The sequence below is a fragment of the Ctenopharyngodon idella genome, chromosome 3, assembly GCF_019924925.1.
Source record: "Ctenopharyngodon idella isolate HZGC_01 chromosome 3, HZGC01, whole genome shotgun sequence".
NCBI classification, from domain to species: Eukaryota; Metazoa; Chordata; class Actinopteri; order Cypriniformes; family Xenocyprididae; genus Ctenopharyngodon; species Ctenopharyngodon idella.
This window is the reverse complement of record NC_067222.1, coordinates 2,020,638-2,040,650: the sequence shown is the minus strand read 5'-3', so window position 1 is coordinate 2,040,650 and position 20,013 is coordinate 2,020,638. Positions and strand designations below refer to the sequence as shown.

Below are 20,013 nucleotides of genomic sequence, written 5' to 3'. Positions count from 1 at the left end.
GTTGAGGGGGAGGGGCTGCGCAGCCACGCCCCTTACGCAAACGCGTACGTCACGCGGTCGTAACCAAAACAGCCGCTAGGGGCCGTGGTTTACATGTAAATGTCGTAGATGTAGTATTCAATCGGTTCAAATTTGAATATACCCTTACAAAAGTGTACCATGGTAACAACTATTACAGTTAGTCCTATGTATTGTCAATTTAACACCTCTTTATTAAAATTAAATTCAAGTTTGCTGCCCTGTTTGAAAGAGATTTTCCATTAGTAACTGCAAACTGACATGGTACATTCTTGCAATTTGTAAATACAACTGTAAGTATACAAAAATGTAAGTATAAAGCACAGAAAGTCATATTTAAAGGAATAAAAGACTTGTGTTGTAGTGTGTGTGTGTGTGCAGAATATATTGTTAATGTGAACAGACATTGAAAGGTTTAAGTTAGATTCACTACAAATCAACAGGCAGAAGGCAGACTTCAACACTGTATTATTGGCTTTCCCTTTTCATCCATTAGCTTTGATGAACAGTATGGCACATGCATCGGTATAAATAATACAAAAAAAGAATTAGGCTATGTGTCAATACAGAGCAATGCGTATGTACAAACATAGGAGAACATTTATACAAATGAATACAGAGTTTATAAATGAATATCTCCAAAGAAACTGACTGAAACTCAAAATCATACATTCTTTAATAATTACACTCTTTGGCAAGAAGTCCCAGTGTGTGATACTTCTATTGAAAACACACATTTGTGTGTCAGATTTTACATACACACATTTCTTATGACAAATTGCTTGTAATCATCAATTGGACCAATTGAAGTGATTGTAGATTAAATAAAATAAAATGTGGCTCTACTGTTATCATGCATATAGATCAGCCCTTTCATTCGCCCTAAATGTGTTTTTTGCTTTGCTCACAATGAAGTCTCAAGCAGAAGTAATGGAATGGTAAGTTCATAAGAAGCATATTTCCATTAAAATGACTATGACAGAAAACATAAACGTGCTTCGTTAAGCTAAGTTCAAGCTCTAAAGCAGCAGCTCAGAGGCTGAAGCGTAATGCTTATTTAGTTGGATCAAGTTTTATATTGCTCTGCTCTCTGAAACAGAGGAGGGTTGTGTGCTCATTCCCCCTCCAGACAGCAAGGGCACTTTTATTATTTAGCAAAAGTTGTGCCCTATAAAATATATTATAAATACATGGATTGCTATGCTTGGCGTCACCGAAAACACATCAGTATTAAAATCAGCAGAGAATAAAAATGACTTATTTAACAATGGCACCTTGGAGTAAAATGACAATATCCATCCTACATAGTTCACATTCAAAAGGAATATACAGGGAGAATGAACACGTCAAGCTAATTCTTAAGAAAAGGCACAGCGCTAAATCTGAAGACATTTATCATACACAAGCAGTGTGAAAATGAACATAAAAACAAGAATGATGTTATTTGACTAGTCGATGCATTCTAAATGAGTAAAAGGCACTAATATATACAATGAGAAATACTGACAAATAATTTGTGTTTTATAACAATTCCCTTTTACCTGTATAGGTTCTTGGCAGATTGCAAATTCACAGAAATGTCAAAAAAGTTATACATTTCACATTTTCTTATAATTATTTAATCAGAGCACAATCCCTATAAATGTGAAGCATGAAAAATCTTTGAGCACACAACCCTTTTAAACTAACAGAGGTTTCCCATCATAAAGCCAAAATGTAAGGGGAAAAAAACAAAACAATTAAACTGCTATCAAAAAGTAAACACATCATGTACAGTAAAGCATGTGACAGTCATAAAATGGATGCAGTATCAGTGCAGATTAAGGTACTTACAAAGCGACAACTCAATGGCAAAATCTACTTTTACAGATCCTTTTGCTAATATCCCATACAATAATTTACCCTTTACTATTGCACATCAAAAGACAAGCAGGCAGAGTCAAGGCTATGGTCTAATCTATTCTAATATTCACACGAGTCTGTACATTTGACTGGCCGGAGTAAATATATCTTACCTAGATTATAGCCAGTCCTTGCAACCGTTCTGCCACTATGGGCACTTAACTGTGAACATAATTTCTTGTCCATTTATTTTGAAATATAGTTAAAGTTTCTGTTTTTCACATTTAACTAATTTCATTCATTTTTCTCGCTTACTCTGTCAGTGGACGACAACCAAAATCAAAGCCAACGTGAAATGGCAGGTTCGTACTCTCATTTGACGTATTTTCTTTAAGGTGCAGTAAGTGATTTCTGAGAAATGTTGTTGAAAGTAGATCGGACTAGTAGATCTGAGTCTCATGACTCAGGAGAGAGAGGGTGAGCAACAGGGAGATTTGAAGAAAGACTATAGAAAGAGAGATGTCTGAGAGACATTACAGAAGAGAAAAGCTCAGAGGAACATCACTGGAAAAAGAAGAGTGTTGATCAGGCAAGAGCTTTAGGACTCGCGTTAATATTAGAAAAGTTTTCCAGTGCTGGAGAGACCGAAGAGGGAAGGCCTGAAAATGGTTACAGAGTTACATGGTTACATTTGCTTACATTTTTTCTGCTCATCTAACCCCTCCTGTTTGAACCACCCACTCTAAGCGGGACTCGAACCCGGGTCCGCTGGCATGGGAGTCGGGCACTCTAACAAGGATTCCAAAGACCACAGTCTCTAGTGTCAGTCGCTAGAGCGCCTCTTGAGTTCAGGGGAGTAAGGTTTACAAGCAAAGCTCTTACTAGCCTACGTCTGTTACACTCATATGTGAGTAAATTGGTTTTGCTATGTTTCGCAGAACCAAGATATGCTGTTGTTGTAATATTAGCTATAGTAACTGGACAGTTTTGAGTGTCATTGTTTATCTGGAGCTTATCTGGTGACTAACAACTAGGGCTGCCCTCGACTAAAGTTTTTTCTAGTCGACTAGTAGTCGTTCATTTCAGCGATTAGTCGACTAATCGCACGTGTATATTAATAAGCCATATAAATCATAATAATGAGCCTTTAATTGCCTACTGTATATAACACATAGCCTAATCAGCGCTCAAACGCATGCTTAAAGCTTGCCGCAGAGCAACAGCAAAAGTAACGATTATGAATGTGTTGTGAAAAAACAGCAACATTTTAATAATTTATTGATAATGTTTTCTGTGTTTCTGGCTGCAGTGAAGTCGACAATGCTGACTCGTCATCTCTGCAGTAGTGGATGCGCCTATATGCATGGTTTCATATGGATTACATTATCTGAGAATATTTGTTTTCCATTTGAATTGGTTGACAATCGCTTGACATTTCAAGTTTTCTATAGATATATTTCTCTCGTCTGTGAGTAGTATACACTGAGTTTATTTTTTGACATGCTCAAGTTCACAGAGACCGAGACGGCAGCACATCCTGTTTGTTTTCTTTATTTTACAAAGGCACAATGTTTTCTTGTTATTGTGAGATTATTGTGAGTATTTTCCGCTGTTATCAGGAAGAAATTCAAGTGATCATGCCAGTGCCTCCATGTCATGGAGTAGGCGCGTTATACTTTAGCTTCACACTCCGCACAAACTTAGATATGCACCTAATAATAGCGCACATTTATCTAGGTTAACGTTAGAGTGAGCAGCCATGTAAAGTTGCTACTATTTACATCTTTAAAATGATAAGCCGTATTTGAGGTTGATGGATGATAAGCGAACGTTTGGATTTCCTGCACAATATACTGTAATTACCACAAGGACCCGCCATTGATGATCTGTCCCTCGCGGACTGCGTGACTTCGTCACAAGGCTTTTTTTTCTGCGACTAACCAGCTAATAAAATTTTTGGTCAACTAAGCCTCTTCTAGTCAAGTATTAGGGGGCAGCCCTACTAACAACCAACTCCTGTTTGATACTCTTGTGTACTATATGTTCATTGTTTTTGTTCTTCCTAGTCATTTGTTCACCATCTTCACTTTATTTTTCGCGAAGCTTTATTTTGCTTGGCTTCAGCTATGATAAAGCTGCATCGCGTGTTTGTGCATTTTGGGGCAGGGCAATGAAGGGAGGGGTATGTTTATGTCTCAAATATCGCTTGCTGCACCTTTAAGTGCAACATAATATTCAATGAGGAAAAATAATGTAGGACAGGATTTAATTTTATCCATCAGGCAATTTTATCCAAGTAGGCAATACCAGAATAAAGTCAAACCTGAAACAACACTGGCAAGGCAACCCACTTTTGAGGAGAATTCTTGACCACAGCATCTCCCGATTTTAAAACGTTGTTTTCAAATCTATTGTTATTTGCTATTATTGCCATACCATTATGTTTACCATTAATCAGCATTGAATTGCTGCACTACTTACAAAAGTAGACTAAAACAATGTTATTTGGCTATTGTCTAACTTTATTTTCCATGCCCGTGCAGCCAAAAAGAAAAGTCATTTCAGAGGCTGAGAAAGTTTAAATTTTGATGAAAGACTACAAAGTCAAACATTTTTGCTTTTACAACAACGTGCACTGATGAATCATCCAGAGTAAGACTAGGAACTATGGGTTCAATGTTAATTTTACGTTGATTTGTAAACAAACTGCCTATATCTTAAAACCAGTCACAGTAGCTGATGCATGAATGCATTTTTGTCCTTTAAGACTACGAGTGTGTCCTTTAAGACTATGATCTCATTAGCATTAAGGCAAACTTGCCACGTTGTCTAAGAACTCATTGTTAGTTCTCAACCCAACATTTAGCTGCAGAATGAAGAGAGACAGGAAAAATCGCGAAAAAAGAGACAGAACGGCCACAATCAGACAGTTAGGAATACATGCATCAAGAAAAAGCAAAAAAAGTAATCTCCTTTGAAATATTTGATATTCTTGATTGTAGGTGGATTTAGCCCATAGCTTGCTCTACATTTCACTAATACTTCTTCACAGACACTTTTGGCCATGCACCATTCAGAGTCTTGGGTCTTTTTAAAATCGCAATCATCGCAATATAGAGTTTTGCTTTGTAAAATTGTTTGGAATACTGACTGATGAATGTTCGACAGCGAGAACTCAAAAAATACCTATAAATATTCCAAAATATATCAAATACTTTCACAAAAATTAAAGCATTTTCTAACATCAATTTTACATGCTAGATCTTTTAGATCTTAAGCTAAAGATTTGATTGAGAAATCTTTTTTTTTTTTTTTTGAATGCCTCATACATATTGTTATCATCCTAAAGGCACTTCATTAAAAGAAAACAATTCACGGAAGGCAGACAATAGTAGGGGAATAATAGTCGAAATTAAATTAGCGGGAATAACTGCGGTCTGTTTAAGGATGGGACTTCAGGTCTGTGCCATCCCAATCCATCTCCCCAGCATTTCTTATTCCATGTAGGAATGGTTCATGTGGCTCCTGTGAGTTTATACAGTCCAGCACCGCCATCCACGGCACTAGATGTGAAAGTATCTCCTGGTATAGCTAGCGGTATAAACACTTTAAGATTATGTGCTTAAACTTTCCACTCCACATACACAGATACAAATCTACGCTAGCATTCGTCCCTAATCATGCCTATCCCTACAAACTCAACGGAGAGGGTTGCAAGCCCAGGTTTAAAGGGTTAAGACTAACAGCAACAACACTGTTGGCGCATTTAGAGTCAAAGTTTTGTCATTTCACCCATGTACGCTACTTCTCCTGCCTTTTTTGCAGTGGCCTCTGTGTTTTCTGCGTGGACAGGAGAGGTCAAGGTTGGTTCTGCTGGTTTACCACTTATGCTCAGGTTGGTTTCTGGTATGCAAGTCAGGACAACAGCAGATGCAGATCGATGGGCCTTGGACGTACCATTGCTTCCAGCAACCTTTTCGGGAAAGTCTCTACCAGCGTATCCCTCTCCGGTAAGCCCTGAACTCACAGAGAAAGATGCACCTACTCTACTGGCACTGGTTGCCGGCATCATATTGGCGATTTCATCAGTGGGTGAACGTCCGATGCTGCCGTCCACCTGCGCTCGAATTTCTGGAGAGACTGAGAGCTGGTACTGAGGTACAGGTCCACTGTCTGCACTCTTCGGGTAAAGGTAGGTCTTCATTTGACCCTTGCCCTTCACGTTGACGGTACCGCGGTAGTCGAACTCGTAGTCCATTCCGCTGAGCACGCAGTAGCTCTCCTCACTAACCTGAACGCGACATTCCACGCCAGTTGTGTCCATCCGGCTGGCGATGTTCACCGTGTCTCCCCAGATGTCGTAGAGGAGCTTGGTGGTGCCGATGACTCCCGCAGTGAGGGGTCCGTGGTTGAACCCAATCCGTAACTTGAACTTAAAGCCCAGCATGTTTTTATTGAAGTCGTCCACCACTCGCATCATTTCCAGGCAAAACTCGAAGAGCGCTCGCAGGTGGGCGTGCGGATGGGCCTGGTCACTACACTGTTGCGTATTGAGCCCAGACGCTGCCATGTAGGACGCGCCGATCGTCTTGATCTTCTCAATGTTGGAAAAGTCAGACTTGCGCAAGAGTTCGTCAAAGTCCCCGATGAGTTCGTTCAGGACGCGGTAGCACTCTTTCCCGCCTTCGTAGCTCTCTTCGTAGAACTCGCTGAAGTTGACGATGCTGGCGAAGATGACGCCCACGTTGTCGTGGTTCTTGGAGTAGCTCTGGGTCACCTTCAGCTGCTCGGCCACATGGATGGGAATGATGTTGCGCAGGAGCCAGTCCGCCTGGTCCCGCATGTTTTGGATCTTGATGCGGTGCTGGTCTGCTTCCACGTTCCCGTGGAAGTGTAGACGGTAGCTCACCTCAAACTCGCGGTTGAGGAACCAAACAAGGAGAAGCAACAGGAAAAAGGCAACCAAAGCCTCTGGACCGAGTAGATCCTGTAGTTGGGCCAAATCTTCTCCAGAGGACTGGACGTCATTAATGCTGCTGTTGAAGTCACTGGATCTGGTAAAGTGAATAGAGGAAGACAATTTCAATGGTAAAACAAAAATGAATACCGGATTGAGAACTTTTGAGTGGCATGCTAGCATAAAAGCAATAAAATGTGAAACAGAAAATAGTATCCGTAGTCTTAAACTTACCTCAAAAATAAACGTTCCCATGTGCTAAAAGAAAAATTGACAAAGAAAAGTTAGCATTGAATTAGTATTAGAATAACAGAGCTAATCTATAAAAAGAAAAAAGCCCAATCAAAAGCACCATAAATCATAAACTTTTATGAATTCATACTTTATTCAGAAAAGATGCATTAAATTAATCAAAAGTGACAGTAAAGACATTAAAGGGCTTTTCACACTGCGCTTAACCCCGGGTTATCGTCGTTCTAAACACCGCTTTTAACCCCGGGTAAAGGAAAGTTTCACACTTGTAATTTAGAAGCGGGGTTAGCACCGCTTTTTACATGGTGCCAAACTTGTACAGTGTGAAATGATGTTACAGCTAGACACTTAGCAACAGACAACCAATCACATACTCATATTTGTGTACTTTGAACAGTCACAGAAAACTGTGCATTGTATATAAACAGTAAATTCCGTGTTTGAGAGGAAAAATGTTAAATGCTGACAGAAAACACAACAATTTGAGTGAAGAAGAGACCGTTTCATTCTTACCTTTATAGTCCAAAATATTCATTCAGTATAAACTCAATAGTACAGTCGGTAATACGAGGATGCGCAATGCTAGAGCCACGTAAACAGGTCGTGTGTGTTCATCCAATAAATGACACTTGAACCCAGGGTTTAGGAATGCACAGTGTGAAATGTCAGCTTATGAATACCCAGGATTAATTGTTAACCCCGAGTAAATTAATGAGCAGTGTGAAACATGAAGCAACCCAGGATTCCGTTTACCCGGGGTTTAGAATGACCCAGGGTAAGTATTTCAAGTGTGAAAAGTCCCTTATAATGTTACAAAAGTTTTCTATTTCAAATGAATGCTGTTCTTTTGAACGTTCTCTTCATCAAAAGGGCTTTTCACGCTTGAAATAGTTAACCCTGGGTCATTCATTCTAAATCCCGGGTAAACCCTGGCCTGTACCATCAAGTTGTTGTTGTTTTTTTCTGAATGGACATTTCGGACTATAAAGGAATGAAACTGTTTTTTTTTTGGTTTCGTTTTCCGTCACCGCTTGACATTTTTCCTATCAAATGCTGAAACGACGGAATGTTTATACACACTGTGTTTCTGTGACTGTCCAAAGCATGTGAATATGAGGCACGCGATTAGTTAGGTTGCTAAGCATCTAGTTGTAACACCGCAGTTATTTACACTGTACAAGTTTGGCACCGCAATGTGGGGTTAATAGTGCAAAAGCTGTATACTAACTCTGCTCTGGAGCAGGGTTTCATAACTCCGGGTAAAAAGTGGTGCTAACCCCGCTTCTAAATTACAAGTGTTAAACATGTAAACGTTAAAAGCAGTGTTTAGAATGATGATAGCCCGGGGTTATGCGCAGTATGAAAAGCCTTGAAGAATCCTGAAAAAAGTATCATATTGACTATAATCAGAAATGTTTCTTGAGCCTCAAATCAGCAAGTTAGAATGATTTCAGGATCATCTGACACTGAAGACTGGAGTAATGATGCTGAAAATTCAGCTTTGCCATTACAGGAATAAATTACATTTAAAAAAAAAATATATATATATATATATATAAAACAGCTGTTCAAAATAGTAATAATATTTCACAATATTACTGTTTTACTGTATTTTTGATGAAATAAATGCCTTGAAGAGCAAAAGAAACTGACCTCAAACTTCTGAACGACAGTATACATAACAAAAAATTACTTCTTAACAAGTTTTAAATGTCTTGTTTTCCAGTTGAAATAACTAAACATTTTGTCTAACTGTACTGGCATAATTTTTTCCACGTTTTTTTCTTTAAAATAAGGTAAAACAAATCTGCCAGTGCAGTAACACATAATGCATTCTCATTCTCCAACAAAAACAAGTCAAAAATTCTCATTTAAACTATGATTGTTTTTGCAGCATGCAATAGTTCAGTGTATGATAGTTCAGTGTGTGTATTTGTGACTGTTTGAACCTGCAAGGAGGGCTCCAGAGCACACTGAGAAAGGTGATTCCCGCTAGCGTTGCCAGGCTTGAACGCATCCAGAAACTCAGCTGACAGAAATTGCAGTACTGGATGATGGCAATTATGACAGCACAGCAGGTGAACATGGTGAACTGGGGAAAAGAATTAGACATGAATTATACATGCTCATGCTCGCAGCAGAGTACGTGCAGGATTGTAGTTTACAGAAATATGTACTTCCATGACTGAGAGCAGCATAAATGTGCTTCAATTACCGCATCTATGCTTCCCAGTGGAGTGGACAACAGACACATCTATAAAAGGTTACAGAATAGATATGTCCTTTACATACTAAATTGCACACTTAAAAGCATTTACCCCAGCATGCACATTTATTGTGTTAGCAAAACTAACTATGCTGCATGTGTTTTGCTACTCCTTTGTTAATAACAAAGGAGATACTGTATATGAAATTGTTTCTTGTGTTTTTTACAATAAATACTTTATTTACAACTCCTTTTAGAGTTTTTTTTAAAGGAAAATTTACAATACAAGGAAACCACAATACAGTCCAATAAACTTTCCAAGCAGACAGGAGATGAGGACATTCTTTTATAACACACAGGCATAAACTATCATAAAAATTTTTATATATATATACACATACACTACTTGGAGAGATGTTCAATGTTTTTGAAATTAGTCTCACTCAGTGTCACATGATCCTTCAGAAATCATATCTAATATGATGATTTGATGCTCAAGAAACATTTCTGATTATTATCAATGTTGAAATCAGTTGTGTTGCTTCATATTTTTGTGGAAATCGTGATACATTTTTGTCAGGATTCTTTGATGAATAGAAAGTTTTAAAGAACAGTATTTATTTGAAATATCTTTTGTAACATCGTAAATGAGTTTTAATGTCACGTTTGATCTATTTAATGTGTCCTTGCTGAATAAAAGTATTAATTTCTTTTAAAAAATCTTACTAACCCTAAACTTCTGAACACGTGTAAAGCGTTTTATTGATTTAATACAATATGATAAGAATAAATCTCTAGTTTGACACAAACCTGTGACTACAATTTTAGTAATATTTATATACTATTAGCTTATATTTTATTATTTTTTATATTTTAATTCTACCTAAAGATGCACAGAAAAAAATGGATGGAGGAGAATGTGCTGCAGTCCACAACAGCACTAGGACTGGGTTTCTCTAGAACAAAATCAAAATTCCAGTATGAAGTATGAAAAATTCCAGTATGAATGTGCTACAAGTGCTTGTTTGTGAGGGAAATGTTCAAAATGATAAACAAATGTCATTCATTTTAAATAAATATAAATGTATATTATAAATAAATTTGACATAAATGAAAATCCCTTGCTCTTGTGTTCACCTGTATGGAGTCATGCATATTGCAGGTGATATGAGAGAAGACAGCCACGGCAGGTAAAGACACCAGCACCGCCCCGATCATGTGACGAGGAACCCATCCGGATATGGCCCAGAGGAGGCTCATGGTGCAGTTCAGAACACTGTCCAGGTAAAAGGCTCTTCTGTATAGTAGACAATGAGATATGCACATTTCATCAGGACTGTACAGCAACAGTATATGCACTTCAAATACACTGTGTATTGTACACTATGCTGCTCTCCAGTTTTAAGACCGAAGTAACAGTCTATTGTGAACAACAAAAGGGAAAAACATTACAACAACGTCATACTGGAATATGAGAAAAACTCCCAAAATTTAAGCCAGCCATTTTCTTGGTGTAACTCAGCAGACCTTAGTCAGAGCAGACGCCATATTTAATTTGATGTGAACCATTGTTATTACAGTGCCTGTTTACACCCAGTTACACCTCCCCTCTGAAACACTTTCCAAACCGATTTAAAGGGGACATATCATGAAAATCTATTTTTTCATCTTTAAGTGCTATAATTGAGTCCCTGGTGCATCTACCAACCCCCAAAAAATGTGAAAAAGGACAACCCAGTAACTTAGTTTTGGTAAGCCTTTCTCTGCAAGCATGTGAAAAAATGAGCCGCTCAGATTTCGCTCCCCTTGTGACATAGGAAGGGGATCTTATTATAATATTACCGCCCCTTAATCTGCACGTTTCCACCCACGGAAACGTGCCATTGTTCCAGTTCTAAGACCATGGCAAAAGTTTGAGCAAAGCACGCTAACTGTTCTGTCGTTGGCTGCACAGACGAGCACAGAACACTAGAGTCTCGTTAGCTTAGATAGCCTGCAAGTTGACCCTGGCAAGCTCGATTGCTAAAAAAGGAGTGTTTCTGTCCGAGCGATTATTTTGGAAAAAATATTAGACCATTCACATCATTTGATAGCAATCATAAACATTAGCCGGGTGTGTATGGCTCTGTTTGGCAAACAAGTTCGCTATGTATGTATAGTGGGCGTCCATACAGGTTTTGCACAAAAGATTAACATGACGGCACATGCTAGTTGATGAGTTGAATCAACTCCACAGCAACTACATAAATTTAACCGTTCAGAAGCGTCCAGATGCATTCTAAAAGTTGTAACTTCTTCCTGAGTCTCTCCATCAGTGTCCGACTCCGGTTTGAACAATGTAAGGCTGAACACCGTTACTGACAATCCTCATTTTGGCTGTGTGAGATTCTCCAGCTTTGTTGTTGTTGAGCAACCGAAGCGTGAGCTGTTAAAGCTCCGCCTTTTTCTAGAAAGAGGGCCGGGAGCAGCAGTTCATTTGCATTTAAAGGGACACACACAAAAACAGTGTGTTTTTGCTTATACCCAAATAGGGGCAAATTTGACAAGCTATAACAAATAATCTGTGGGGTATTTTGAGCTGAAACTTCACAGACACATTCTGGGGACACCAGAACATCTTGTGAAAAGGGGCATAATAGGTCCCCTTAAAATCCAATCACTCAAACCACTTCAGGAGGTTGTCTGAGACACATTCCAGACAAAAATGGACAAGTGTAAATGCATCTGGTTATTGAAGCCACATATGAAAATTTTAGTCCTCCCAAAATTAAAAAAATAAAAGTGAGTGTGTTATAGGCTATATGACATGTTATAGCTAGAAATGTCAGCGCTACTGCATCACGCATCACCGCAGATGTGTAGAGTATCTTTTCAGCAAGCTGACGCACAAACTGCTGCAAATTAAACTGAAAGTCAGTCGCAGATGCTCAACACACAATCATCTTCATTAAAAGTAGTGAGACTAATGATCTTACCAGTGCTGATGCTGCTCTCTCTCCTATTGCGGTTTTGATCTTAAAATTAGCTGATGATGAATAAAATGCAGCTCATACTGTATCTATTGCTTTCATTAAAATGTGCGTATAGTGCTGGAATTGAAGATTGGATTTACTTTCGTTTTGTGGTGACATATTAATGTGGCCAAGTGTAAATGTTTAAACCATTTTAACAAATCAGATAAATATCCGATCAGTAAAACACATGAAGTGACCAGGTGTAAATGGGCCCATAGTTAACTAAAACCATAGAAAACATTTTGTTACTTAAAATAAAATAACTTTTTTAGTTTAACTTGATTTACTAAAATAACATTTGTTTTTTAAAAAACAAAAAGTAAAACTGAAAAAAAAAATACAAACAAAATTACTCAAATTAAAATGAAAACAGAAAAAAATTAAATTAAATATTAATAAAAATATAAAAAATAAGATATAAATTAAATAATATTATAACACTTAAAAATATGATTTACAAAAAAAAAAAAAAAAAACATTAATAATATTAATAAAAGCTATAATGGTATCGCAAAGATACTAAAATCACACTGATGTGAACAAAAACACAGTAGGAATAGTGTCTATTCAGTCTGTAGTCCATCATCCAGACAATAAAACACTCAAAACGTGTCTAAAATTTCCAATAGACCAAAAATGTACTGGCTGTAAAAAGCACATAATTGATATTGACATTTTTATCAGACAGTAAAATCAAATCTCACCACAATTTCCAGGCAGTAAAACAATTATCGGCATTTAATCACATTGCTACGAGGACAGATATTCTTAAAAACTACTGCCATTTATTTGTCTGCCATTAAGGTGACTGAAAGCAAATAAATTGCATTTACATTTTTAATTTTATCTACAAAAGAATGATAAAGCTTGAATACGAAACATGGCTTTGTATGATCCTGGAACAGATCCAGCCACATGCTGGCTAAAACAGAGGCTGAAAGTGTAATTCCACTAAATTATTTAACCACATATATTACTTTATAATATTTTCAGCTCAGTCCCATTCTGTTACAGCAGCAATATTTGTAGAATTCGTTCATTTTAAGAGGCTTGAAATTCTTGTTGAAAATACTCTGACCTGACAGATCACAAGCATTGGAGGCATTTCTGGAATGCATTAAAAAGATAATTCAATTTGGTTTGTTGAATATTTAGAGCAAGTAAAACCTTCTTTTGAAACGTTTGGCCTCATCCACACAGACAGGTTTAAATAAGATAGTTTTGGTATCATTTATTCACCCTCATGTCATTCCAAACCTGTAAAATATATTTTCTTCAAAATTAGAAATGACATGTTGCGCCATATTTGATTTTACACAAGTGTCAATGAGATTCAGAAGACCTGGAATACACAGTAAAGCCTTTTTTGGGTTCAATTGCCTTCAAACCCATCGTCAATGTCATTATATGTATTAAAAAACAAAACAGGCAGGACATAAAAGAGTATGTTTCATTAAAAATTCCATGGGTTTGGAACGACATGAGGGCGACTAAATGATCACAATCTTCACACTCACCGTATAGCGAGCACTAGGGCCAAACATTCAAGCACCGCTGCAATTGCGGCCACTATAAGGGCAGGTGTGGGCAGGGGCTGCTGGGTAACCAGCGGTCGCAGGAAGCAAGCCAAAGACAGAGCCAGAAAAACACAACAGCACAGGAGCATGTCTAGGAAGGAGCTGAACGTTGGACTGGCGAACGTCTGGACTGGAGCATGTGTCTTAACCTGACAATGAACAGAAAGAAAGAAAGAAACAGAATGATTGATCAAATCAAGTGAGACCTTTGATTCGAAGAATACTGCCTAGTATAACATCTTTATGTCTCATAATATCTTTACATGCATTTCAACAGACACACCACCAGAGGGCAGTACAGACAGCAAAACAAAATTTACAGTTCTGAGCAGTTAGTCAAAATGACAGACAGACTGAGTAAAAAAAAAAAACAGTAATAAACATCGTGACAGAGTGAGAACAAATGAAAAGCGACAGAGGAATGAAAGGAACTTGCCTCGTCCTGGTAGCTGGTCCTGTAAGCGGACTCCAGGGATTTGTCTATGAAAGCGTGGCTGAAGTTGTTGATGGGCGGTTTGAAGAAGTAATCTTTCATCAGACTGCAAGGACAAAGCACAGAAAACAACATTAGATTGTGGAGGGAATTCATCCGTTGCATCTGTTTTCTTATATGCATGCAGAAAGTTTGCATAGAAATGTTTGTGGTGAAAAAAAGAAAAATGCACATGGTATATCACATGCTATATCAAGCTACAGTGCCCTTTATGGGTGAATCACATGAAAACACTTCAAAATCAAAAGAGAACCAAATAAGAAATTATATTTCACTTGAAAAATTTCATTGACAAAAAAAAAAAAAAAGGAAAAAAAAGAAAAGAAAATTGCTTGTTTTAACCTATCTATCTATCAACCATTTTTTCCTTTCAGGAAACAATAACTCCTTTTATCTGCACTTCAATCTTTGAAATTTCACAGACCTTTTTCATTCACTAACAGCTACAGTATATTATTACACTACATGAAAGGTTATATCTGAAAAAGCATAATAGTGGCACTTTAATAGAGCTATATCAGCACCTAGTTAAACTGGATTACAACGGTTACTGATTTTGCACTAAAATACTGTAAGTAACTTTTTAGTGCATTGATAGCGTTTATAGAGGAAGACAAGAAAAATGGATCGTCCAGGACCGGAGGACACACAGTACATCACAGCACACTACATCAAAGTGCATCAAGTGTCCCTCTGGGAACAGCATGACCTCCGCTGGCGGATGTTAAACAATAACGTTCCATCTTATCTGACATTTTTGTCCCAGCGGGCTTCGTCCTCACTGCTGTCGTTCCCTACCTGTCCTCCTTTATCACGTCCACAAAGTGAGCGTCGCTCCTCTCGCGGAAGTTTTTGGAGCGCAGTGGGATGAGGGCGGAGTGGTCCATCGTCCCCATGCTGCTGATGCCTCCTCCTCCAGGCCACTTCTTCTCCTTCTCCTGCAGCATCTCGCACAGAGACGTCTGGCTGTGGGTCAGGGGCTGCTCCAGATGAGGGCTTAACAGGCCATTTAGGGTCTTGGGACTCCTGCTTGCCGGTCCCTAAAGGAGATTTAGATGGAAGACACAATCATTGAACGAATCGCAGCACAATCAGTGTTGGGGCCATATTATGCCTTTTTACACAGTCTTGATTTTGTTTTCGGGCTCTACTAGAATAGGTTTTCATGCTTGAATGTTCAAAAAACACATTATTTTTCACATATTTGTCATTGTTGCAGCACCTCTCTTCCCAGTCTGTCAGTATCGCTCTGTTTAGTTTCTGTCTCTATGAAAAGCTCAATGTGCTCTGATTGGTCGGCCGGTCCAGTGTGATGTGATTGGTCGACCACTTCGAGTTTGTTTGGGAAATGTCACGCCCCTTACCATAACTGCCAGTTTCAACACACTACTAACTAACTCAAGCAGGCCTCGTTCCTTTATTTTACGTATGCCTTTGGCGGTAATTATTTAAATGAGGAATATTGTGTCGTGTTTGTTCCCAGAAGAAAACTCATTTTCAGAAGAAAACTCATTTTCATTTTATAGAGAAGCTACGGTGGACGACACAGGACAAAGATGTCAACATCTGAGACAGCAGAGAGTAGCCAGTCAAGCAAACGCGCTCTGTAGAGCAGTTTGTCCATTTAGGGCTACTATAGAAACATGTTGGCGTAAAATGGAGACTTCCATGTAAGGGGACCCGCTGTGTATGAGATAAAAATGGATCATTCTAAAGTAATACAAACATAACAGTTCATTATGTAAGGTCTTACATCACTGAAAACATAGTTATGCATATTATATTATATGTTATTTCTGTCAATAGATCCTCCTAATATTTACACATTGCACCTTTAAAAGAAATAAAACCATTATATTCATGTCAATTAGACACATTCTCATGTAATGTAATTCTCATTACTGTGTCCAGATGTTTTCCTTTTATTGATTTATTCTTGATTTATTTTCATCATTCTCAATAGTAATTTTTACCATTAGACAAAAAAGGCACTAGATAGTAAATACAATTATAAAGTACACTACCATTCAAAAGTTTGGGGTTGGTAAGATATTCATCAAGGGTGCGTTAAATTATTTTATAACATTACAAATGATTTCTATTTCAAATAAATTGTGTTATTTTGAACTTTCTAGTCATCAAAGAATCCTAAGAAAATGTTTCACGATTTCCACAAAAATATAAAGCAGCTGTTTTCAACATTGATAATATTCAGAAATGTTTCTTGTGCATCAAATCAGCATATTAGAATGATTTCTGAAGGATCATCTGACACATCATGTTTTTATTATTATAACCAATAGGTGGCGCTATCTATTAGCCTTGCAATGAAGCATTGCTTTTTCTAATTTAAAGACAGCAGGACATTTTAATTAATGTCCTTGTCTTATTGCATTATTTATTGAAACTCCATTGTATAAATTGCACCAAACAATGCAGTTTAGTTGGGCATAAAAACAAAAAAAACAACACACACCTTGCTGTTGATGGTTTTGAGATCAGGATCTGTGCAGCTGTTGCTGTGAAGCAGCCCGTCTTCAGAAGCTAACACGCCACACGAGGGACAGGCAGACTGAGGGGAGACAAGCAGCAAAACATGAAATGGAATTACATGCAACAGACAGAGCACTAACTGTTTTAACTCAATAAAAAACTAAAGTTAGAAACAAGACTCCACATTGAAAGATCAGTGATCCAACACTTTGTTCACAATGCTAGTGTGCCAATTGTCATTAGCACATTGCTAAGTGATTGCTAGGTGTTTAACCCAGTAAAGCCTGACATATGAAACAAATAGTCAGAAAAATCTTTCGAAGAGATAAAAAACACCTACATTTTATTCAGACTACTACATTTATAACAGACTACTTGCGTGAAATGCATATAAATATCAGTTGTCACTCTATATCTCACAATAATATGTATCAGTAAGATGATATTTAAATGATTATTATGCTTTATTATCAAAGCTCTGTAGTTTTTAATAAAAATTTTTGCAATACAATGATGATTGAGAGATTCCTCAAAATTCTCAAAAGCCTGATGGATCATACAAGGAAACGTTCCATTTTAGAAAAATTTTCAGAAAAAAAAAAAATGTCCCATGAATTATGTATAAATATTTTTTTTTGAGAACGTTATTTAAGACCAGGTAAAAGTGCAGTAAGCGATTTCTGAGAAACACTGTTGATATTTGAAAAAACACAAACACACCCCTCCCTTCATTGCTCCGCCTTCTTGCTCATTCTCTCTCCTCCCCCATCATAAGTGGACACGCCCCTTCTTCTGATTGGCTACAGGTGTGTTGTGCCGCTCGGTCTGATCCATGTTCAACAGCGTTTCTCAGAATTTGCTTACTGCACCTTTAACTACAAACGTGTGTTCGTAACATTGGGGGAACCTTGCCAGAACGTTCTAAGAATGTTCCCTGTTAGCTGAGATGACTGTGGTTTTCAAAGTTTAATTCCTAAAGGCTGATTTATACTTCTGCGTCGAATGTACGCCATAGCTACGGCGTAGACTGTGTGTAGCACGCGTAGCCTACCCCGTAGCCTGACATGCACCTCTCCAAAAATGTAACCAATGTTGGGAAAAGTTACTTTTAAAAGTAATGCATTACAATATTACGTTACTCCCTACATTACCCCCTGCGTTTCTTAGTTACTTCTTATGAAAAGTAATGCGTTACATTACTTTTACGTTACTTTTTCTCACCTGGGCTGGGCTTGCTTGATTGTTTTGAACAAAAAAGCTCTATTATTGGCAAATTTGAAGGCCCTTTTACACCAAAAGGAAATGTATAATTACACCTGTACAGTAGTGGATTAAAGAAGAGCAGGATACAGGAGGAGGAAGTTCAACACTTTTATTTCTAAATCTAAAGTAATTTTTGTTTATTATTATGGTTGAATTGGATCATTGAATGTCAGCAGCAAAGACATTGTTTAATAAAGTGAGACTAAATGCATAAAGTATATGTGTGTAATTTAATATAGTTAATTATTACAGGTTCGCGTAAAATTCTGAGATTGCATTTCACTGTTTTCTATTCATTTTCAGGAATACGGATTGTTTTTGTGCAAGTGAGATGAGTAAACGCATGTTCACATTTAGTCTAGAACTACAATAACCATCATGTTTACACAGCGAACACAATACCTCTGAACTTTATTTCTCTCAACATGGGGACAAGAGAGCTGTCAGTCAATAAATGTGAAAAAGTAACTTAGATATTTTGTTGTAAATTGAAAAAGTAATGCGTTACTTTACTAGTTACTTGAAAAAGTAATCTGATTACGTAACTCAAGTTACTTGTAATGCGTTACCCCCAACACTGAATGTAACAACGCATCAATTCTACGCGGATCACAAGCGCTGTGATTGGTCTGCTAGAACCCCTCCCTGAGGTTAAAAAACTGCCGTGGAGCAAGCGGAGAAGAGCGGGCGTTTTCAGCTTCCATAAGAATGAAAAAACACTCTGTTTCACGTCAAACTGCAACAAAAGTCGTTGCCTATTTTCCACTATCACTGCTAAAGCTTCTCTGACAACATACATGACAAGCTGCTTCTTCTTTGGCTTTTACCTTGATATTCAACATGACCACGGACACTGCCTACTACCGGTCTGCATGTTGCACGTTGACGCAGACAACGACGCAGAAGTATAAATGAAAACCGACGCATAGCCTACGGTGCAGAAGTATTAAGGGTTTGTTAAAACAACAGTAGTAGTGATGGCAGCTTTAGCAAGCAGTTCCAAATTGTTGCATCTGGCATTTAACATTTGCCATTTGAATATGCAGGGGATTAAAAATCAGCAGCGTTTAGCTTTGGAGATGAATAATTACTACAGACGGAGACAGACAGACAGACTCTCGCTTTCCCTCTCTGCTGTTAGCAGCAGTTCTCCTGCCCTCCCTTATCTTATTTTCCGCTATCGCTTGCAACCAAAGGTCCCATCAGTATTAAAGTGCAATGACGAGAGTATCTTTTGCAAAGGCTGCTGGGTAATGCGGCGTCCTCTGAAAGGTTGCTTGGATGAATGCTTTGGGCATTTGACTGATCGATCAAATTTAAAAGGAGAGGTGGATGCATTGCACACAGGCGCATTATGATCTCACACATGTGACCACGCTCTCTTATTGACGTGCTCGTTACGATCCCTCATGGCCTTTCACAAATCACTGCAGTGTTTCACACAATGCATCAACACGGTGTGTTTCCAGCTGGGACTTTTCATCAGTAAATGGAAAAATGCTGTTCGGAGAACGCTTGAGAGAATGCAGCATGCATTGAGATAAAAGGAAACCCCAATACAACACCCAATACACTGCCTTCTAAAATTTAAATATACATTTGTATTAATATATTCAGAAAATTATTTGATGGACATGTTTATTAACTTAGATAAAAAAATCCAGGGACTAAAATCAGCTCCCTAGCTCCCTATGCAATATATTGTGAACACAAAATTAGACAATACCAAAGGTCGTTATAAACTAAATGAATGGTTCTCAACCAGGGGCCCGGAGCCCATTAGGGGTCTCCGAAATATTCCAAGAGACCTCAAGATGACTTAAAATAATAATCAGAAAAAAAAAAGACAAAACAATTATTAAAATGAGTAAAAAGAGCTACAAAAATCAAGATATTTC

The 20,013-nt window shown here is 37.9% G+C and overlaps 1 protein-coding gene across 1 annotated transcript in view; it reads right to left on the bottom strand.

Moving 5' to 3' along the window:
* Positions 1 to 469: 469 nt before the first annotated feature.
* Positions 470 to 20,013, bottom strand: part of LOC127507826 (adenylate cyclase type 9) — a 73,358-nt gene continuing 53,814 nt past the window's right edge. Inside the window, exons 3-10 of the mRNA XM_051885276.1 lie at positions 16,836 to 16,931; positions 15,158 to 15,399; positions 14,303 to 14,405; positions 13,807 to 14,015; positions 10,413 to 10,572; positions 9,019 to 9,161; positions 7,052 to 7,075; positions 470 to 6,914 (exon numbers count right to left, since the gene is read on the bottom strand). Of these exons, the coding sequence (XP_051741236.1) occupies positions 5,633 to 6,914; positions 7,052 to 7,075; positions 9,019 to 9,161; positions 10,413 to 10,572; positions 13,807 to 14,015; positions 14,303 to 14,405; positions 15,158 to 15,399; positions 16,836 to 16,931 (2,259 nt within the window). The 3' untranslated portion in view covers positions 470 to 5,632. The remainder of the gene's footprint in view (positions 6,915 to 7,051; positions 7,076 to 9,018; positions 9,162 to 10,412; positions 10,573 to 13,806; positions 14,016 to 14,302; positions 14,406 to 15,157; positions 15,400 to 16,835; positions 16,932 to 20,013) is intronic.